Source organism: Lipotes vexillifer, unplaced genomic scaffold (assembly GCF_000442215.2).
Source record: "Lipotes vexillifer unplaced genomic scaffold, Lipotes_vexillifer_v1.1 scaffold783, whole genome shotgun sequence".
In the NCBI taxonomy this organism is placed as follows: Eukaryota; Metazoa; Chordata; class Mammalia; order Artiodactyla; family Lipotidae; genus Lipotes; species Lipotes vexillifer.
The window spans coordinates 334,692-358,061 of NW_006793239.1; the positions used below are offsets into that span (position 1 = coordinate 334,692).

Sequence of the window (23,370 nt, forward strand, 5' to 3'; positions counted from 1 at the left end):
AAAAAAAAAAAAAAAATTGCTTTCTAAGTTACACTAGCCACATTTCAAGCACTGGATAGCCACGTGTGGCTAAGGACTCAAACTGAGGTCTGTTTAACTCCAAAGTCCAGGCTCTTGAGTACTATACCCCTCTAATTGGGTATTTGACCATGCTGGTTCCATTGGTGTCCATTCAACCTCACTCTAAATAGTGACCGTGAAGACACACCTTACCCCCAAGAGCTGTCTTCTGGGGAATGGAAAAGCTAGAAAGAGCATGGAATAGATGAGTAGAAGCTAACTCTCAGTATGAAAAAATGTAATTCTACCTATATATGGGTCAAGAGGGCAACTTCAAGCAAGAGAATGATACTGGATACCTGGGGAAAAATAGTCTCTTCTTCTCCAAGTAATCATTCAGCCCCTTCTGGATGTCCTCCAACAGAAGGTTGGCTTCTTGAAGCCTCTCAGCCATCCGTGGTTGGTCTGCTGCCATCAGAACCCTGGTATCTTTTACCTAGGTTCCATAAAAAAAGGTGATAATCATCATGGGGGTCCCAGATTCTGAGACTGGTTATTGTAATGAGTGTGCGACCAGCCCATCAACTAATGACCCTCCTACCCTAATCACCTCCTAATCCCACAAGGTTGACTGCTCATATAACATGACCCTCTTCCTCTGGCCATGGTTGACTGGGCTGGGGTTGGGCACCTGAAACCAACGAAGCCAATTACATTTTAACTTCTGGGATTGTGGAATTCAGACCACGACATTCTATACTAGTCTGCGCTGGTCCCTTGAACATTTGTTAAACAACTGAGTAACAGAATACAGAGAATTACCTGAATTCTAAAATTATTCTCAATCTATAAAAGCTTTATTGCATTATTGTGTTAACAAATAAAATCTTATACCTCGTTAGGAATGAGAGCTAAATTATCCAAACTGCTAATAGTTACCTCTACGAAGTTGGGATTTCAGAAGGCCTCTACTTTTTATATTTCCTATTTCCATGTTTGAATTTTTAATAACAAATAACTTTTGAAATTAGAAAAAATTTATAAAGATACTGAATTTGCAAAAATCCAGTTTACTAATAGGTTTCAAGGGACATGGCTGCATTGCACAATGAGGAACATCTGTACGGCATCCCACATTCCTGATGGTGAGATGTGCTAGGTAGTAAAAACTCACCGCTTGGGACATGAGTGATTTCCAGTAACTATCAATGATGGCAAATTTCCTGCCCTCTTCTGGCATCTGGGCTATGATGTCCTCTGAACTGAAGATTGGTTCCAGGTATAGCCAGGTGGCTTGGCATTTTAACCAGGCATCCAAAATTTCCTGCACGCGAACTAGCTTTTCTTCCCAGTTCTGCAAATTTAGCATTTCATATCTGAGTCATTAACATGCCACTCTGCATCACAGACCCACCGACAAATTGATGCATTCACTCATTCACTTGTTCCACAAATACTTATTGAGTGCCTACAATGTCCTGGTCACTCTTCTAGGCAAAGTGGATACAGCACTGAGAGAAAAAAACAAGAGTCCTTGCCCTCATAGAGTTCTTTTCCTAGTGGAATAATCATAATAATAACAATAACAACAACAGTAATATTTATAAGGCTTACTCTGTGACAAGTGATGGTCTGAGTGCTTTATGTATGTGAAACCAATTTAATCCAACAGATTTATAAGGGAGATATTATTACAAAGCTCACTTCACAGGTGCAGAAACTGACATACAACTAATTCAAGTAACTTGTCCAAGGTCACACAACTGATAAGGGGCAGAGTCAGAATTTGAACCCAGGCAGTCTGGCTCAAGTTGGTGTCCTTAGCCTATCCCACTTCTACAAACAAAGAGCAAAGGAGGCCAAACCTCGTGTAATTTACATTCTAGATTACTATAGCCCATAAGATACTTTCCATATGTACTTTTGTTTGGTGCATTCAAATAATCTCACCTTCTCTTTTAGCAGACTGTTGCAAAAGCTCAGTCTGGCAGACTGTTATTAAAGGCTTACTTGGATGGTTATTGCTTTCAGTCTTTTGTTGTTTTTTTTTTCTAATCAAGAGAAAGTGATTAGAGTTTCTTTGTTAATTGGACTTAAAAACCTTCCGAGACTTCCCTGGTGGTCCAGTGGTTAAGCCTCCGCTCTTCCACTGCAGGGGGCACGGGTTGGATCCCTGGTCGGGCAACTGAGATCCCTCATGCCACACAGCCAGAAAAACAAACAAACAAAAAAAACCTTCTTGCTCCTCCAAGAAACCCGGAGCTAACGGGCCATCACAAAACATTCAACCTCATTTCCTCTTACCCGGCATTCTGTTTCTATTGGTTTGACAAATGGAGAGCTACACATGGTCTGGGTCTTTATCACGTGATCATCAAGTAGCAGTTGAATGTCATCAACTGCACACAAGATGCTTGTATCCTGTGAATAAAAATGAGCACCCCGTCAAAATCGCAAGACCTCTCCCCCACAGATTTTTATGCTGACCCTCAAAGTCCTCACAGCTCAGATCGCCACCCTTGTGGGACACTATGTCTTGTAGGAGGTGGAATTTTCTATTTTCTTCCTTGAAAATATTCTTAAAGACTTTTTTACCTCCTTTGCAGAAATCAAATACGGTCCAAGCCTAGACCTGCAACTAGCATCTGTTGAGAAGAGGAGGAGTTCTGTCCCCTTCCCTGTGTTCCTGCTTTTCTGTTTACTTGTTTTCCAGGCTCTCCCTCAGGTAGAATCAACTGCTAATCTGGTTAGGTCTAGACCTTTGGTTCCCAAACCGTGTGCCCCAGGGCACTGCAGCAAACTCACAGCAAATAACTGTGGTTATTTTAAAACAAAATACAAGTGTTTTTCTTTTAATTTATACGCACTTTTTCCCAGACCTTTGTTCAGTTGATGGGACACAAATACTTAAGTTGTTTGAACCGAATTACTTCATAAATAAAGCTGTTATGTATTTCTTTTGGACTAGAGAAGGGAACCATTTAAAAAGTACTCAGATACCAACAGCACCGTGAACCAAGAAAGTTTGGAAACCTCTGACTAAATAATAATTTGGCCATATTTTCCTGGTAGTTAGGGTTACTGTGCCTTAAAGGTTAGCCCCTGTAGATGGACATTTCCTCCTGGGCCATGTGGCAAGAAAGCTGATAAGGGTCTGTCCCTTTGTGGTAGGTCTGGTCTTTCTTGCCCTGTTTTCACTTCTTTCAAACCTACATCTGGGTGGTTAATTTGGAGTGAGGATATATTCTCTCATCCACCTTTCACCAGCAGCTCTGCACTGACGGGTGTCCAGCTATTAATGAAGTGGTACCTCGATTCCCATTTTACTGTTGACCCTTGTCTATAGCCACTTCAGTCAAAAACTCTGAAGACTGGCCAGATGTAACTGAGCTGTTATCAGGTTCCCCGACTTAACTGCTCATCTCAGCCCCACAGCCTCTAGCAGTATCTAATCCAATCAGATCCTGTAACAGCAAGTTGCTGGGACACACAGTCGCCTGGTCTTGCTGGGAGAGGCCCCCAGTTCCCCTCCCTCCCACTGGCTTGTCTACAGTTCTTAGTCAAGTGAAATCAAGGCATCAAGACAAAAAGGAAAAGAAGTCACAAAAGGATAACATGCAGCCTGGGGGAGGGAGGAGTATGGGAGCCTTTAGGGTTTTAGTTCTCAATCCACACTGCACTTTAGAAAAACCAGGGGTGCCTTAAAAATACAGATGCTCAGGCCAGAGTGATATTGTGATTTATAATAAGAAACGTATCTTTGGTCTTTGTTGCCGGCACAGCTCCTAAAACCCTTGGAATTTCCTAAGGCATGAGAGCAATAAAGGCATCTTTTGTTTTGTTACTGAGGTGGGTTTTTGGACCACACCGGAGGTTGGGGGCTGGTTGCCAGGAGAGCCAACGCTGTGATTAGAGGGTTGGAACTTTTAGTTCTACCATCCTGACTTCCTGGGAGGGGAACAGGGATAGAGATTGAGTTCAATCACCAGTGGCCAATGTTTTAATCAACTATGCCAAAGTAATGAAGCCTCTATAAAAACACAAAAGGAGGAAGAGATATGGGAACATATGTATATGTATAACTGATTCACTTTGTTATACAGCAGAAACTAACACACCATTGTAGAGCAATTATATTCCAATAAAGATGTTAAAAAAAATTAAATTAAAAAAAAAAAAAAAGGAGAGGGTCCAGAGAGCTTCTGAGTTGGTGAACATGTAGAGATTTGGGGAGAGTGGCATATGCTCAGAGAGAGCATGGGAGCTCCACACCACTTCCCCATAGGCATTCCATCTGGCTGTTCCTGGGTCCTATATCCTTTTATAACAATCCAGTGATGTAGTAAGTAAACTGTTTCTCTGAGTTCTAACAAATTAATTGAACCCAAGGAGGGTGTCGTTGGGACCTCCAATCTATAGCTGGTCGGTTAGAAGCACAGGTGATACCCTGGGCTTGAGACTGGCATCTGAAGGGGGGTGAGGGGGTTCGCAGTCTTGTAGGACTGAGCCCTTACCCTGTGGGATCTGATGCTGTCTCCAGGTAGATAGTGTCAGAGTTGAGTGGAGTTGGAAGGCACCCAGCTGGTGTCAGAGAATTGCATGGTAGGTAGTGTGGGAACTCCAGCCACCTACCCCAAACACACACACTTTGGAACTGAGTGACCAGAAGTGTACCAGGGTTGAAATGCGCTGGTTTAAGAGCTGACGGCCTGCAGTATGTGAGTTTCTGCCTGTTGCCTCCATGATGTACAGCTCACCCAAGCAGCAAGTCCTCCTACCCGTGGCCCATCCCAAGAGCGAGCCAGACCCCAGAGATGGCTGAGCAAACCCTCCAGGCTTATGCACCTCCACAGGCACTCTGTGAACTTATAAGTTTTCTACAAGTGCCAGTGATAAGAAAGTCTACAGCTTTGCTCTTCAAAATATGGTCCAGAGACCACAGCTTCAGTATTATCTGGGAGCTTGCTGGAACTGCAGAACCTCAGGCCCCAGCCGAAACCTGCTGACTCAGAAACTGCACTTTAGAAAGATTCTCAGGTGATTTCTGCACTTAATAACACTGGAGAAGTGCTAAGTATTGTCTACCTCAGGTATACTTCTGAGGGACCTGGGGTGCCCTCCCAGGGAGATGCTAATTCAGGAGGCTTGCTCAGCTCTTTTTCAACAGAAATCTTGTTGCTCTGAATCAAAAGGTCTTTCTCATTTGAAAATGCATCCCTCCATGGTGTCTGGGAGGAAGGCTGACTGGCATAGGAAGGCGGACAGGAGGAAACAATCTGATGCAAGGGCATAGTGATTATAGACAATACTGTATTAAAAACTTCAACGCTGCTAAGAGACTAGACCTTAATTATCCTACCACAAAAAAGGAAGGATAATTATGTGAGGTGATAGAGGTGTTAGCTAGGGTGGTAATCATACTGCGATACGTAAAACTATTACATCAACACACTGTACGCTGTAAACTTACACAATGTTACATGTCAATTATATCTCAATAAAAAATTTTAAAACAGATTAGTTAGAGAGCCTTCTTCTTTGAGTTCTGTTGCAGTTCTGAAACGAATCCCTCCTGTAATTTACTACAGAAGGTCTTTGAACCCTTCTTTGAACCCAGGCTGTTCTCAGGGGGCTGAACAGTTGGACTGAGACTCACGGTGTCCCTATACTTCAGGAAGCTGAACGTCATGTTGACCCAGTCTAACTTCATTTTCTCCAAGTTTTTCTCCAGAGAGTATTCCTTACTGGCAGCTGCACCAATGGGCTCCAGTCTAAAGAGAGAACACAGCGACAGCAACATCAACGGAGGAGGCCTCGAAACACATCAAAGGAGGAATTTCAGCTCAGCCATTAGAGAAATTTAAAAAGCCTTTCATTTTACTAAAATGTTTACCATCCTACTCTAATATTTACCAGCTAGCTCCAGTGTTTTGCAGGGTTTCTTTACACTTGGCGCTAGTGACTTTTTGGGCTGTGTTATGCGCTGAATTGTATCCCTCCAAAAATCATATGTTGAAGTCCTAACCAGCAGTACCTCAGAATGTGAGGTACCCTGTTTGGACATAGGGTCTTTAAAGAGGTAGTTAAGTTAAAATGAGGTCATTAGGGTGGGTCCTAATCCAACATAACTGGTGTCCTTATAAGAAGAGGAGATTAAGGCACAGAGGGAAGACCATGTGAGCACACAGGGAGAAGGCAGCCATCTGCAAGTCAAGGAGAGAGGCCTCAGAAGAAATCAACCCCCTGAAAACCTTGACCTTGGACTTCCAACCTCCAGAATTGTGAGAAAATAAATTCCTGTTGCTTAAGACTATGGTATTTGTTATAGCAGCCCTAGAAAACTAATACAGGTTGGATAATTCTTTGGTGTGAGGAGCTGTCCTGTGCACTGCAGGAGGCTTAGCAGCATCCTTGGCCTCAATCCATTAGATGCCAGTAGCTGACTCCCCCAGTCCCCACCTCTTGCCAGTTGTGCCAACCAAAAATGTCTCCAGATGTTGCCAAGTGTCCCCTGGGGGTGGATACCCCCAGTTGAGAACAACCGTTTTAAGGCCATTAAACCAAGACTTCCTTTTTCCATTTTCATTTACTCCTTATTATTCCTATTTACTTCAGAATTATTATTGACTTCTTATTCAGGTCTTAGACCTTATGTTAATTTATATGATGGCTTTTTTCCCACTCCCTGTCCCTACCTTTTAAAAAAACACCTGCTATCTTCCTGATGCACTGGGCCCATCCACCTACAGACCCTCTGTTCTATAGAAAGGGGGAGGGAGGGAGAGAAGGGGAAGATAAATTCCTTTCTTCTTGTTTCCACAGGCGAGCTGGGTACTAAATGCAGGCGTGGCTAAAAAATTGGGAAGCAAAGGTTTTGGAGGGAAAAGGAGGGATTATTCTTTCTGCCTCAGCACTGTCTTTCATTGTATCCTTGACCATCTGGTCTTTACTTTCACGTCAGGGAACTGAAGCCCAGAGGAAGCAAGTGACATGTCCAAAGCCACACACACAGGTAGGGAGTGCCAGAACCAGTTCCTCTGACTCCTAATCTGGTGTTTCTTCCTCCCCTACTATGTGCCTTCTCCTCTCTCTTTGTCAGAGGAGCAAAAGAATTGCTCACATGTGGTCAGCCAAACAGCTCAACTAAATAGAGCTGAAAACCCTCATCTGGCCTCATGTAGGGAGGTAGAAGAGGCACGGATAACGCCAGACAATGACTGATCAACACCTCAGCAGCATGGTCTTCAACCTAAATGTGGCCTTCTTGGGAGACAACCAAAATGAACGTGCATACAGAGAATAATAAAAGCAGGTGCCAATCCAGATGAGTATGAGACAAACAGGCTGGCGGTGTAGCCATGACCAAATCACCTGACAGGCTTTCAGTCCCCATCTGCTCATATCAAGCATTGTTGGTATAATTAAATAAGATAAAATGCTTGTAATGTGCCTTATGACTTATAATTAAGCAAATAATTGCACAGGGGAGGAGTTAATGAGGTTGGGAGTCGATGAAGTATATTGAGTTGACCTTATCCAAATGTACTCAAGATGCTCACTAACTGTGGGCTGTGATAAAACTGCCTTAACTATGGGATAGTGGGATACAAGGAACATCACACTTCACTAATAGGTAGTAGCTGAGAACTTAGATGTTAAATCAGTTCAGGTTACACGCCTTATCTCATAATCCTTACAATAACTCCAATCACCTAGCTACTATTATTTCCATTTTACAGATAAGGAGACTGGGAACATAGAGGTAAACAACTTGGCCAAGGAAACACCACTTCTAGATTTGTCACAGCTGAGCACGTTGGCATGAAGCATGGCAGTGTGCCGTGTATCTGCTCAGTCTCTGTCTCCTTTGATGGGTTTATCTTTTCAGGCAGTAAAGGGTAATGGTTAAGGCTCTGAAGTTAGCTAGCCTGGGCTCGGGTCTTGGTTCTTGTGACCTCTGGATATTTGCTTAATCTCTCTAATCAATTTATTTCCTCATCTGTAAAATGTGAATAAAATTAGCTAGAATATTAGGGTGTTGTGATGGATAAGTTGGTTAATTCATATAAAATGCTCAGTGCAGCATAAGTGTTCTAGAGCTGGTATTTCTTGGGAACATCTTATTGGGGAAATTGAGGCCCTTTAATAAAATAGCATAAACCTGGTAAAAATGCATGTGTCTTGTATGATATCACTTACATGTGGAATTTTTAAAAATGGTACAAATGAACTTATTAAGAAAACAGAAATAGAGTCACAGATGTAGAAAACAACCTTATGGTTACCAGGGGGGAAAGGGGAGGAGGGGTAAATTGGGATATTGGGATTGACATATACATACTACTATATATAAAATAGATAACTAATAAGGACCTACTGTATAGCACAGGAAACTCTACTCAATATTCTGTAATGGCCTATGCAGAATCTAAAAAAGTATGGATACATGTATATGTATAACTGATTCACTTTGCTGTACAGCAGAAACACAACATTGTAAATCAGCTATACTCCAATAAAATTTAAAAAAATTAAAATAAAAGCCTGTGTCTGTAGACCTACTCCTTAAAGAGGGACAGTAGTGGTGGTATTGGGGGTCATCAGAGTATTCAGGTGGCAGACAGATTTGGGGGCCTGGAAGGACCTTAGATTAGGTGCTTGCTCTGCCCCAGTATAAAGGAAGGGCTTTCAAACTCTAGCAGGCATCACTATCGCCTAGAGCAGCGCTGTCTATTTGAAATATAACCTGAGCCACATATGTCATTTCAAAGTTTCTGGTAGCCAATTTAACACAAGTAAAAAGAAACTATTTTATTTAACTCAATAAATCCAAAATATTATCATTTCAACATACAATCAATATTTAAAATAATTAGATATTTTGCTTTTTTTCCCCTCCTTAATAAGTCTTTGAAATCCATCCTATAGTTTACACATTCAGCACATCAAATTCAGAATGGCTACATTTCAAAGGCTGAGTAGCCACACGTGGCTAGTGGCTCCTGCACTGAACAGCGCTGATATGGAGGATTTGTTTAAATCCAGATTTCAGCTTTCAATCCCCTGAATTTCTGATTCAGCAGATTGGGGCAGGGCCTGAGAATGTGCATTTATAACAAGTTCTCAGGTGATGCCGATGCCTCTGGTCTGGGGCCACAGTCTGAGAACCTCACGTGTTGAGTGAGAACCAAACCCAGTTGCCTAACAGGGTCTCTAGTCTTAGCAATACATCTCCCTACGCATCACCCTGAAGGAAGTGTGGAAAAACAGGGTCCTGAGAACCTCTGGTCCTAAAAACAGCAGATCAAATAGTACAAATTCTCACATATGAACTCCAGGGGCATTTGGAGAAGGAGAGAAAGCAAGTGAAGAGATCTTTCATTTGATCATGAAATTTTAGAGCTCAGAGAGCCACTCCTGTTTGTTGCTGTTGTTTGTTTAAAGAGGAAGAAACTGAGGCCCAGAAAGGTGAAATGGTTTTGCCCAAAGTCACTGAGAGCTGGGCTTGGAGCTCAGGTTCAGAGAACTATTTAAAAAAATTTCTTTTTGAAATAAAATCTCTGACTCAATTTTCTAGTCATAATCTGACATCAACTCTGCAGCTGGAAATGAAAGCTTCACCAGCAGCTAGTTGGCTGAAGTAGAGGTTACCCTAAACCAGAATAAGAAAAGCAGCCTGCTATGAGGCCATTCAGTCATACAGCTGTGAGAATTTATAGATACTTTGACAAAAAAACTTTTTGAAGGAGAAGCCTTACTTTTCAATGAATTTGCCAAATCCAAATTCCAGCATATTTGAGAGGCAAGTCGTTTCAGTGGGCTTTATTTCACAGCCGACAATCTCACTAATCTGCAAAGAGAAAAACAAGTGTGTATTGTCCAAGGTAGTGTTGTCCAGTAGACTTTCTGTGATGACTAAATGTTCTATATCTGTGCTGTCTTGTGCAGGAGCCACCAGTCACATTCAGCTGTTGAGTACTGGAAAGGTGGCTAGTGTGACTGAGGAACTGATTTTCACATTTTATTTAATTTTACTTAATTTATATTTAAATAGCTATGTGTAGCTAGTGGCTACTGAATTGGACAGCGCAGGTCTAAGGTTTTGGGCGGTGGCCTAGGGCCCACCTTGCATTGTGTCTGGTTTGCTGGGGGTTGCTCTCCCACCAGGAATTGGCATAATGCAAACTTGTGGGCACCTTACAGGCTCACAACCAGGTCTGGTTTGTTTTTGTGCTCCCAGGGCTGACTGCAAAACCTGGTCCATGACAGAAGCTGCTGTAAGCATTTGCTGAATAAAAGGAGGAAATCATGAGTAAATGGGACAGGTGGATTCCCAAATCCTGTGATCCAAGGATGTTGGGAAGGAGGAAGGACTCCCCCACCAAAATTTTCCTTTCCAACCCAGTGTGCTAACTTGTTGGAAATGTTAGCACCTGTGCCCATTCCTTTGGTGTAAATATTACCCCAACCTTATCTTTTAAGTGAAAATATCCCTGTGAAAGTTCTTTGATGAAGTCTCTGATGGCTTTGAACATTTTTCTCAGGGACTGAGAGATCTGGGCAGTACGAGGGTTATGTGTGCTCAAGAGCACAGGGGTTAACGGGAGTGAGGCTCTGTAAAAAACCTCACCTACTGCCCAGTTTTTTCTCTGTCCAGCTCCAGCAGGACTAAAGAATGTCAGAGCAGGAAGAGACATGAAAGTCACATCATGTTCTGTCTTATTCAGCCCTGTGTCCCTGGGGCCTGATATGCAGTAGGCATCAATAAGCACTTGTGGAGTGAAGGCATGAGTGAACCAGCTAATTCAAACAGACTCCAATCTGGGTTCTGAGGTCACCTGGAGGACCACTGAGGTAATGGAAATAATAAAAGTAATTAACATTTATTGAGGGCTTATTATGTGGTAGGCTGGTTTTAAGAGCTTTATGTACTTATTTCATTCTCCCAACATGGTGAGGAAGGTACTGGTATATTATTACTCCCATTTTACATGCAAGGAAACTGAGACAAAGAAATTAAGTTTATGATCATCTAGCTAATAGACCATAATAGCCATTGCAGAACTGGGACTTGTATCTGATTCTGACTCCAAAGCTCTCATCCATCATATGTTAGTGTTTCCTACAGGTCTTCTATGTATAATTGTGCAGATTATATACTGCATAACTCTAGAAAGTACAATTCTCACTGTAGTGCACAAAAATAGCATTCCCTAGAGCATAAACTGCACAATTATTCCTGGTAGCCCAGGGCTCTCATTTATTCTCTAATACCTGCAAGTATGGCTTAGAACAACACACTATCTCTAGGATTAAATGACATAACTGCATAAAGCACTTGACATAGTAAATACTTGGCCTATGGAAGGACTCAGAGATCTGTAGTTTTATTTTTTAAATTGCTTTTGTTAATTACAGAGATTAACAGGCATCTGGTCTAATTCTAAGAAACTGAAGTTATGCTGTCCAATATGTAGCCACTAACCCCTTGTAGCTATTGAGAACTTGAAATGCAACTAGTCCATATCAAAATGTGCTGTAGGTAAAAGACTTAGTATGAAAACTGTAATGTAAAAGATCACATTAACGTTTTTATATTGATTACTTATTGAACTGATAGTGATTTAGATATGTTTGGTTAAATCTATTCATACAGTTTATTTCACCTTGTTTATACTTTAAAAAATGTGGCTACTAGAAACTTTAAAATTATACATATGTTCATAGTATATTTCCACTGGGCAGCAGTGTCCTAGAGGCCAGCTTTGGTGCATATCAGTACAGTGTTACCTTGTTCCATCTTGTTTTACACCACAGTAGCAATAAAGTCTATGTCTCAAATACGGAGACTTGCCTTTCCTGCTTAAGTTCTGGGAAATGGTCAGAAGTCTCAACACAACCACCTCATGACCCCAGAAGATCCATTTTGTAGTCTTGAGAGCTACAGGTGGTTTAGCCTACAGAGCCCCCCCTGCCAGAGCCAAATCTGTGCACAAGGGTCTCCTGAGTTAGGCATTAGAACTGAGAATGCTTCCCCAAGCCTGGGGCTGTCACTGGGTGGGCTTGTTGTGTGACCTACAGTACAGGCAGAAATGGGCTCTGAGTGGGGGCAACTCTGAGGGTAACTTGTGGCCTTTGTCCTTTCTGAGCTCATCTTCAACTGTTTAGCCCATTTAGATTCCACTGTAGGTGCTCTTTACTCAGGAGTCACCTTACCTCTTGCCTATAGTAAGTGGAATATAGCACATTCTATTCTTACCTATAGCTCACTGCCCCCTACTATCCACTCCCTCTCTCTGACCTGATATTTCTTGCCCACTTTTCACACATCAAGACTGAGTCAAAAACACCTAGATTCCAATTCTCTTCCCCACCCCTCACTGGCCACGTGACAATTTATTGTCCCTACTTCAAAGGGTTGTTGGGAGGATAAAATGAGAGAATTCGCATAAAGTATATAACAGTACCCAGTACAAAGTTGCTACTCAAAACACTTTAGCTATTATTGTTATTATTATTTTAATTCCAGGGAACTTTTTTCCCCAATCTGTCCATCTAAGTGGCCTATAAATGAGAATTATTAATGTCTAGGAATGGTTGGGATTTTTAAAGTGCCCATGTGTGAGAATACTGTCATCACAGGGGGAGCACCAGATGGAGGGGATGGCTTTCTGAGCACCCCTAGAGCACTGTTTAAATGCCATTGATGAGGGCACTTTCTATAATGTCATCTCATGGAGAGACCCAGCACTGCTGGAGGGCACCTGTCTACCTAACTCTCTAAATGGTCAAAGCCCTAGTCAGGCTAGATCCGCAGGGAGAGGCGCCCTATGAGTACCAAGTGAGGGCAGCTGCCGCTGTGCAGATCCCTCTGCTGGGGCAGCTCAAGACCCAAAGTCTACCAGATGACCTTTGCTCTGACTTCTTTACATCTTTGCTTAAGTCTTTAAGCAAATTTCAAGGCTTTCTGGGAAACTGAAAGCAGCTCCTCTCTACAGAAAAATCTTGAATCTCTCATGTACCAAGATCTCTGTTGTCCCAGGGAGATCAAAATACTCCTAACGGTTATGCTCTCAGACTGAGCCCTTCTAGAGACAATGCCCTCAGTCTTGTGCATGGTTCCCGGGGAGAGAATTTCAGGCCGAGTCAGAGAGCAATTTGCCTACGGAGAGCCAGCCTCTTCTTCACCTCCACAAAGAGCAATTCCCTGGTAGATGTTTCAAGGCCATTGCTAGCTCTTGAATGTGACAATTATTTTAGAAACACAGTGAGTTTTCTTTCTTCTGTTTAGTATCATACTACATTTATCACCCTCACATTTGGTTGCTTATAAAAATCCCATCATTTTTAGGGAGAATATTTATTATTCTCATTTATAGACTCAAAGGGCTGAAAAAAGAGCGCAAAATTACTTCTGAACATAGCCTGCTGGTTGAGGAAGCTGAAGTAGGAATCATCTGGCATTGTTAGGAGCCCCCAGGGATAAATGTGACTTTCTCTTTTGTGTAGCCTAGGTTAAGGAACAAATCCAGGCTCCTCCCATTGTAATTCAACACCTTAATCGCCTTTTAGGACACTGAACAGCCATTTCCTTAGGAAAGCAGATTAGGAGAGCCTTTGTGGCCACTGGCTGGAACAATACTCAACCACCAGCAATGGGGTCCCCAAAGAAAAGGATCCGCCTGTTTATGTGGAGAGGCAGGAAGTTATTCCCTTCCTTCAAAAGGCTATCACCCCCTTTACTACTCCCTTGCCCTCAAGTAGATTCTCCTTTTAGAAAGAAGCAGCTTGACCCATTAATGTTTTCTGCCTTCCAAAGGGTTACCAGGACCAGGGATGGGCTGGGCTGGCTGGGGGTGGGCATGACAGGGACCTGCTGCCAGTGCCGGTCTTTAACTCCTGGGTTGCAGGAAATGCTGAGGATAGGGATGTGCTGCTTGAATTTATCAATCTTGATTTTCACATTCTCTGCTAAGCGCCTGGGTGCAGGCACGTCAGCTAAGGTCTTGGTCAATTTATATATCGTCCTCCACATATTCCCTATTTTCTCTGCGATTTCCTCAGCATTCAGTAAAAAGAGGGGTCCTGAAATAGAAAAGATGGGGTGAGGGAAAGGTCAGATCACCAAGTAGTGTTAGTCACATGTACCTTTAATTCCCTGAATTTAGAACTGTGTCTACGGTATGGATATTGGAACAAGCACAGGCTTTAGAGTTGGGTCTGAAACCTCTACTTAGCCAATGAAGCCTTGGCGATACTGACTGAACTTTTCTAAGCCTCAGCAGTCTCACCTGTGACACAGGGGTAATACTGGATACCTTGGACGGTGACTGTAAAAACTACATGAGGTAAGTAAAGTGGCTAACATATTGCCTGGCATACAATGCAAGAGTAGCTAGGGAATCAATTGTTAGTATAAATTATAGATGCTATTATAGAAGTACCAAAAGGTGCTTCACAAATGCTGTGAAATATTAACAACTGGGGAATGTGGACGAATAGGGACATAGGAGTTAACTGTACAGTTCTGACAGCTTTTACGTAAGTTTGAAATTATTTAAAAATAGATGATCTTTAAAACAGAAAATGACACCTCATTTATTAAAAAAAAAACAACAAAAAAAACGTCACCAAAACATTAATTCTCTTCTCCTCCTTTTCTTTTACAGGTATCTTTTAGCATTTGGGTTTTCACATTCAGTCTTTCCATGCTGCTGCTTCCTTCCCCTTTGTCATTTCAAATTAGTATTAACTCTTGCATTATGATGTTGCTAATTAACTCAAAAACACTTTTCTTTCAGGGCTGCCAAGACTAAAAATAGATTCATTCATATAGCTTCATTAATTAATAACATGCTTTACCAACCTAACATGTTTTGTTAAGTAATAAAATATTAAAATTTTTTAAAAAGAAGAAAAGAAGGGCTTCCCTGGTGGCGCACTGGTTGAGAGTCCGCCTGCCAGTGCAGGGGACACGGGTACGTACCCCGGTCCGGGAACATCCCACATGCCGCGGAGCAGCTGGGCCCGTGAGCCACGGCCGCTGAGCCTGTGCTCCGCAACAGGAGAGGCCAGAACAGTGAGAGGCCCGCGTACCGCAAAAAAATATAAATAAATAAAATAAAATAATAATAATAAATAAATAAATAAAAATTATTCAAAACGGAAACTTATTTAAATAAGATGGTTTAGTAATAGAGAAAAAGTGGGAGGGCAAATGAATAGCCTTTTATAAAGTAAGGAATTCAACTGACCAATTTTTTTTTTGGTTTTTTTGGCTGCACGGCATGCAGGATCTTAGTTTCCCAGGCAGGGATGGAACCCGTGCCCCGCCCCCTGCAGTGGAAGTGCAGACCCTTAACCACTGGACCGCCAGGGAAGTCCCAAGAATGCTTTGTAATAATGAAAAAGCATACTTAAAAGTTGTGAAAAAGGAAATACCACTTTAAACATCAAATGAGCAAAAAACGTTCTTAAAGCTATTACTTCCCAAGTTTGTTGAGGGTATGAGGAATGGGCCCTCAAATACTGCTAGAAGAATAATAAATTAAAACATGTAACTTTTCTGGAAGGCAATACCAATAACAAAAGCATTTTCTAAAATCCTAGTAATTTTTATTACATCCCTTTGATCTAGCCATTTCACTTTTGGTAATTTATCCTAAGAAAATTATCATTACTGTATACTGAAAATTGACAACAAAGATGTTCATCACAGTTGTTCTTATAATATCAAAGCACTGGACTTCCCTGGTGGCGCAGTGGTTAAGAATCCACCTGCAAATGCAGGGGACATGGGTTCGAGCCCTGATCCAGGGAGATTCCACATGCTGTGGAACAACTAAGCCTGTGCACCACAACTGCTGAGCCTGCACTCTAGAGCCCGCGAGCCACAACTACTGAGCCTGTGTGCCACAACTACTGAAGCCCGCGTGCCGAGAGCCCGTGCTCCGCAACAAGAGAAGCCACCACAATGAGAAGCCCATGCACCGCGACAAAGAGTAGCCCCTGCTCACTGCAACTAGAGAAAAGCCCATGCGGAACAACGAAGACCCAATGAAGCCAAAAATAAATTAATTAATTTAAAAAAATATTGAAGCACTGGAAATAAGCTAAAGGCTCAACCCTGGAGGTCTCAGATTTTGTCCTCTGCTCCTAAATACTCTACCCAGGTGATGTCATTGATGGTTTTTAACTGTACTCTTACATATCAATTATTCCCCAATATAAATCACACCCCCACTATAACTTCAATCCAGACTGATATAGTGAACTGCTAATTAATCTTCCCATTTGGATGTTTGCAGACCCCTAACTCAGTGTATTGAAGCTGATGTTTTTTTCCCAACAAATCTGTCATTTCTCTTATTCAGTGATGGCCTTATCCACCAGACTGCCTGAGCTAATAATCTGGAATTCACCCTAGGTGCTTTCCTCTCCCTCACTGCTCCCTGCCCCATATCAGATCAATCATTAAGTCCTATTGACTCTACCGCCTCAATCTCTCTCTAGTGTCCAGGATCTATAGTAAAAGAGATAGTTTACAGATATCTATGGCACTCTGGCCTTTCTTGCATCAGCGTAATAGGGGAACTGCCATCTTATTCTCCCACCACCTGCCTCTCTGAGTCACTACCCAACCCATGGCTGTGGGTGGCTGCCTATTCTATTTTACCCTGGCAATAGATCTGGTTCTTTGATCCCCACCTTCCATCATTACCACACCAGAAAAATTTAACTACGGTTGCCTTAATCCAGAGTATGAGAATATGATCAAAAGTCCAGCCAGAATCTGAGGTCCCAGTCTTATTTCAGAACTGGCTGGGTTGAATCTGCGACCCCATCGCCATCCTGACCCAGCAGAGTGAGAATGCGGTATACCATTCATCCATTCCTCCGACTTGATGCTAAACTCGTAGGCTGTCACCCACAGCTGCTCGTAAGGCACTTTGCTGGTCATCACGCTTTGTAGAAGAGGGAAAGTACTCTTCTCCTTTTCCAACAGCTCCTCCTCCTTATTGATCAACTGCAGGGCAAAAGGGGATGCTGTTTATTGGGTGGGTGGTTCTCCTGAACCCTAGAAGCCACCATGGCAAGTTCCCCAGTGCTTTGAAAACCGAGTTGAGGAAGATGCGTGTTCATCCGGAGAGTAAGACAGGAAAATAAGGCATGAACTCAAGCAAGAATGTCCCTGTGCTACCTCTGAGGGCCATGGCAGCTGAGATCTAGCTGGGGGAAACTTTATGATAATTTGCCACTTGCTCCATCACTTTGGCTTCCAACTGTATCATATCCATATCCCCATTTTCCCAATTTTCATATGTACTTTAGTTAAAGTACATATGAAACCGTTAACACAATGTTGCCTTCTTGTGCTGAATTGCCTCAAAGGTAAGAACTTTCATGATTAAAGAACTTACTAGTGAACTTCAGGGCAAGTTACTTAGCTTCTCCAAGACTTAGTTCTCCCATTTTAAACAAGGATAAATGAAGATACAGTACCTACCACAAAGGTTTATCATGGATATTATTAAGTGATATATCACATATGAAGTCCTTTGCACATTGCGCACATAATACATGCTCAGTACACGTGAGCAATTATTCCATTATAATTCTTCTTTGTGTACTCAGTGACTAACAAAAAAGCTGGCATAATGTAGGGGTGTGGAAAAAGGTAGTCGAAAGCACCAATGAAAGAACTGGTCAATCCACTAATACTATCCACCTGACAGGTGATGTTAGGAAAACACAAAACCAAGGGCCAAAGCCAACAGAGCAGTACAGTCATAAGTTCCCATCCCAAGACCCCAAACCTCAAATTCCACCAGTGCTTGATCTAGATTCTTTGAAAGCTCATTAAGCTTTTCAACATTGCTCTTCATTTCTTCTGTAGTCATCACTTCACGTTTCCTAAAACCTTCCAGTTCCTTGTTGTAGCCCTCAAGTTTTGCCTCAAATTCTGAGCATCTGAAAGTAAAGACAGCCCAGTCACACTTGGACTTCCCATTTATCAGCATTGCTCACCCAATTCCAGTCTGGGGAGAATTTAATCTTCTGATACAACATATGTAAAACTTATAAATATATGTTATTATATATAATTTGTAATCCCACCTCCCAGAGACAGCTGCTTTGAACCTATGGTGGTTAAATATTTCCAGATGTTTCTCATATAGGTAAATATATATCAAAAATATATAATACATATGCTATATAATATATACATGTATAAAATTTACGTATATACATATTATTCATTTATCCATTAGGTATTTATTATTAAGTGCCTAATATCAAGAACTGCTCTAGGCATCAGGAATATATTTGTGAAGTACACTATGAAGCTCCCTACCCTCATGGAGCTTGTATTTTAGTTTGGGGAAACCCAGACAGTAAACATATATGGATGGATGAATGAATGGATGAATGGACGGACAGATGGATGGATGGATAAATCCATGCATAGATAAAAATGAAATATTTCTGATAGTGATAAATGTTCTGAAGAAAATAGAACAGGGCAGAGTGCCTAGTGGATGCAAGTGAAGGGCTACTTTGTAGCCAGAGTGATCAGGGAAGACTTTTCCAGAGATTTACCTACTCCATCCATATTATCAACAAAGCAGTTCTCAAATTTACTTCTCCCTTTTCCTAACAAGGTAGATTAACACAGTGTTAAGTGGACAGGTTCTAGAGCTGGACAGGTTAGGTTCAAGTCCCTACATTGCAACACAGTAGCTATATGACCTTGGTCAAGTCCTTTAACCTCTATGCCTCAGCTAAAGAAAACAGGGATGGATAAAGTACCTACTTTAGTATTTAATAAGCTAACATATACAAAATGCTCAGAATTAAGCCTGGTACATAATAATCACTATAAAAATGTTTAGTCTCATTCACTAGAATTTAAACTCTACCAATGCAGTTTTAATCTCCTTAATGCCTTTTTGTATCTCCAGCACTTAGAAGAGTGTCTGGCATAAAACAATCAATACTCATTGAATGAATAAGGGGATTTGCCATTCAGAACAGCTATAGTAACATACCATAAATTTGGCTATTATCTTAAGAACACTTAATCCTGTTATGGCAGTTTTGATGTTCTTTTTTTCTTAAAAGTAATTTAAGAGAGTTAATTTTCAATGGTTTGATTTGGGTTTTATTTCTAATTACACTGTGTGGTAAGCAGCCTCCGGTAAGGTCCCCAAAGAGCCACACCTCCTGGTACTTTATATCCTTCTGTAACTGTCTCCTTTTGAGTTGGGCTAGACCTAGTAACTCACTTCTAACAAAGAATATGGCAAAAGTTATGGGATGTTACTCCCAAGATTAGGTTACAAAAAGACTGTGACTTTCTCTCTTTCTGTCTCTCTCCCTCTCTCTCTGAAGGAAGCCAGCTGCCATGTTACGAGCTACTCTGTGGAGAGGTCCATATAGCAAGGAATAGAGGGAAGTTTCTGGCCAGCAGCTTATGAGGAGCTGAATCCTACTAACAATCATGTGAGTGAGCCTGGATGTAGATCCTCACCCAGTTGAGCCCTAAGATGAGACTGCAGCCTTGGCTGACATTCTGACTGCAACTTCCTAAGAGACCTTGAGCCAGAGGTATACTCTAAGCTGCACCTAGATTTCTGACCCACAGAAACTGTGAGATAATGAATGTTTGTTGTTTTAAGTTGCTATTTTTCAGAATGATTTGTCATGCAGAAATAACTAATACACACTATTATAACAGAGTATGGCCAATATCGTTTCTGCTTCTTTAAATATTTTTTCTTGGGGAGGGGTTCCTAAAATATGGTCAATTTTTGTAAATGTTCTAAGGACATTTTTTAAAATAAATTTATTTATTTGTTTATTTTTGGCTGAGTTGGGTCTTCGTTGCCGCATGCGGGCTTTCTCTAGCTGCGGCGAGCAGGGGCTACTCTTCGTTGCAGTGCGCAGGCTTCTCATTGCAGTGGCTTCTCTTGTTGCAAAGCACGGGTTCTAGGCATGCGCGCTCAGTAGTTGCAGCTTGCGGGCTCTAGAGCGCAGGCTCAGTAGCTGTGGTGCATGGGCTTAGTTGTTCCACAGCATGTGGGATATCCCCGGATCAGGGATGGAACCTGTGTTCCTGCATTGGCAGGCAGATTCTTAACCACTGCACCACCAGGGAAGTCCCCTAAGGACATTTAAGAATAGTTTTTTCCATTGTAGAGTAGAAGGTTTGATACATATCCAACAAATTAAGGTTCTTAATTATTTACTTCCATCATCTCCTTATTCAAGTTTCACTTCATTTATTTTTAATTGATTGATTATTTGATATAAAAGGGTTGATGACTGCTTTAACATTATTCCACCCACCTAAGTAACCATGTTTGAATCACTAATGTTTTTGCCTTGACTTTGACTCTATCTGATATTAATATGGCTGACTCCGTTTTCTTTTTCCTCATATTTGCATGCAGTACTCTTGCCCACGGACAAACTTAAATTTTCTTTGCTACCTATTAGCACAGGAGATCAGGGACAAAGATTAGTAACAGGATTTAAATCAGTTATTAAAATTTTATAGGAAATACAGAGGATAGAGGAACATATTAAATGACACCACAGAGGTACAATCAGGAAAGTCTAGATCTGGGGACAAAAGACTTGGTTTCTTCAATAAATAAATTACAAGGAAAAAACCAAAGGAGATGGAGGGGAGACCTACAGATAAAAAGAAATCTAAGAGACATGTCAACCAATTGCAATGCTGTAGACATTTTTGAGTTCTGATTCAAGTAAACAAACCATATAAAGAAAAAATTAATTAGATCATTTTGGTCCCCAGATTAAAAACCATCAGTGACTTTCTACCATACTTAATAAGGAACCCAAACTCATTACCACGACTTCAAGGATGTGCTCCTGTAACTCTTCGGCCTCCTTTTATAGCTACTCTCCTTCTTAGGCAAAGGTATTCCCATGGTGGAGCCACTGCTCACGCTATGCTCGATGCCTGGACAGGACCCCCTTCTACTCTCTCCCTCCCCACATCTTCCCTTGATGGGATCCTTCTCATCCTTCAAGTCTTATTTACATGAGCCTTTCCCTGACTTGCCCATTGAATGCAATCACTGTGCTGTCACCCTGTTCTTTTCCTTCGTAGAGCTTCCGTATTTATCTGCTTTATCTTCCATCTCCCATGCCCCTTTTGTTCTCTGTATCCTCAGAGAAGAGGAATGGAGACAGGAGCCCAAGAGGAAACTGGGCAAGGTGGCCACTGCCACCCTCTCCCTCCCGATTGTTTTTCACCAAAGTCTTAAGGATTCAGAGATAGAGAACATAAGGGCTATGAGAGACAGCCTGCTTCTTCTCAGATTTTTGTTTTGTTTCGTTTTGTAATAATCTCTGATTTTAGACTCTGGTAGGTATTAATTTTAGAGAATATCCTTACTGGAAAAAAGTCTCATTCATTCACTCATCCATTCATTCATCAAGAGAGTAAGCACCTGCTATTTGCAAAGCACTGTGCTCTATCTGGATCCCAGAACACAATCTGGGTACTCCCCCTAAGGCACCTTTCTTTCTTCCCAGAAGATGCACTCTTATGGCAAAGAGCAGCTCACATTCCTGAGATGTCCGTCATGTATATTCCAGGTCACTTCCAGGCCCGTGGAACCTACCACTGAGTGGAACAAAATGAGGGGAAAGCTGATTCTCCTGTTGTCTACACAATTAGGTGCTGCTGGGTGCCTTTTCACATTGTTCAGATTCTTCTTGAGGCTCCAAACACAGATGCACACACAAAGATAAATCTCTGATAAAAGCACTCTTGAATTCTTCCCAGAGGGAAATAGTAAACAAACTCAGTGATTATTGTAAAATATTATGATTATTATTGTTTTAAATTTCTTTTTTTTAATTTTATTGATGTATAGTTGACTAACAATATTACTGATATACTGGTCTCAGGTGTATAACACAGTGATTTGATATTTTTCTAGATTACACACCATACAAAGTTATTATAAAATATTGACTCTATTCCTTGTGCTGTGCATTACATCCCTGTAACGTATTTTATAACTGACAGTTTGTACTGTTTTAAATTTTTTATAATTGCTTAGCACATTACAGTTCCTAAAGTGCTTTCATGTCCATAATATATACATATATAAATGTATATCATTAGTAAATAGTAGATACTCAGGAAAACCAGTTAAGTAAATTGAGTTCTATTTGTGGGACCACCTGGAGTCTATGGGAGAATAATGCAAGAATTTTTAAATGGTGGATTGGTCAGAATTCTGGTGGGAAATAGAATTCACTCTCATGTTCAAAGAAAGAGACTTTAATTAAGGGACTACTTACAGAGGTGAGATGTGGGTAGGGTTAAAGGAACAAAGAGGGGAGAGTGAAGCACCCAGAGACTAGCCTCAGAGGGAAGCCATTATGATCCCTAGGGCTGAGGGGACAATGAGAACTGGAACCACGGAGGAGCAAGAATTGTCATCCAGGAGGGAGGCAGCTACTGGCCAGAGCCCCAGCAACAAGCAGGGACGGGGAGGGGAAGAAGCCCAGCAGTCACTCTCTAACCTCCTGAGTGCTCTCCACTGGCCTGGCCCTGTCTGGATCCAACAGACACGGGAGCCAGAGGCTACAGACTGCAGGTATCAGGCAACCAGGCGTGGAGCGGACAGAGGAAAGGTGGAAAAGAAACTGGGAGAGGGAGTGGGGACAGCAAGTGGAGAAAAATAAGCATTGAAGCCAAAAAATTATCGTGGGCTGGAAAAATAAGGTCAAGTCTCTTAGAGAGGGAATGGGATTGTTTCCACAGAAGATGAATGAATAAATGAATATTGTTAAGCCCTTCTCAAAGGTTTTTCTCAGGATCTATGCAAAAATGATGCACAGCAAGTTTAAGACTTCACCAAAGAGAGGGCTGAGCCCAGGGCTGCAGGTATCCCCTAGAGCTGCTCCTCTGCTGAGTTCTGTGGTTGAGAGCTCAGGGACCAGTTGATGGGGTCAAGCTAGAGTCGCCCCTCCAAGAAGAAGAAGCTTGGCACTCTCCTCTCATCATAAATGACACTTGTTCCCATTTCTTCAGGAGACACCCCTCACTCCTCTTAACTTCAACAGTTACTGTAAATGGCCTTACAGTAATGTTCTAGAAGTACGCTCACAAGGTAGTGGTTTGGAAGTTAAGAAGCATTTTCTCCCCAGAGAAGTCATCGTTTAAGTGCAAAAGAAGCTGACCACTCTTGAATGCCTGTCACGTGCTGGACACCACCTAGGCGCCACTTCAGACCATTTCATTTCATCCTTCAATACAATGACACCTCTCATAAAATGAGATGATCTGAGATTGGTTCTACTATCCCATTTTCCAGATGAGGA

The 23,370-nt window shown here is 41.8% G+C and overlaps 1 protein-coding gene across 1 annotated transcript in view; it reads right to left on the bottom strand.

Moving 5' to 3' along the window:
• The window catches only part of DNAH3 (dynein axonemal heavy chain 3), a 190,490-nt gene that overhangs the window by 118,949 nt on the left and 48,171 nt on the right, over nt 1–23,370 (bottom strand). Inside the window, 8 exon segments of the mRNA XM_007466279.1 lie at nt 360–496; nt 1,175–1,354; nt 2,305–2,421; nt 5,657–5,771; nt 9,759–9,850; nt 13,874–14,085; nt 16,882–17,026; nt 17,817–17,970. Of these exon segments, the coding sequence (XP_007466341.1) occupies nt 360–496; nt 1,175–1,354; nt 2,305–2,421; nt 5,657–5,771; nt 9,759–9,850; nt 13,874–14,085; nt 16,882–17,026; nt 17,817–17,970 (1,152 nt within the window).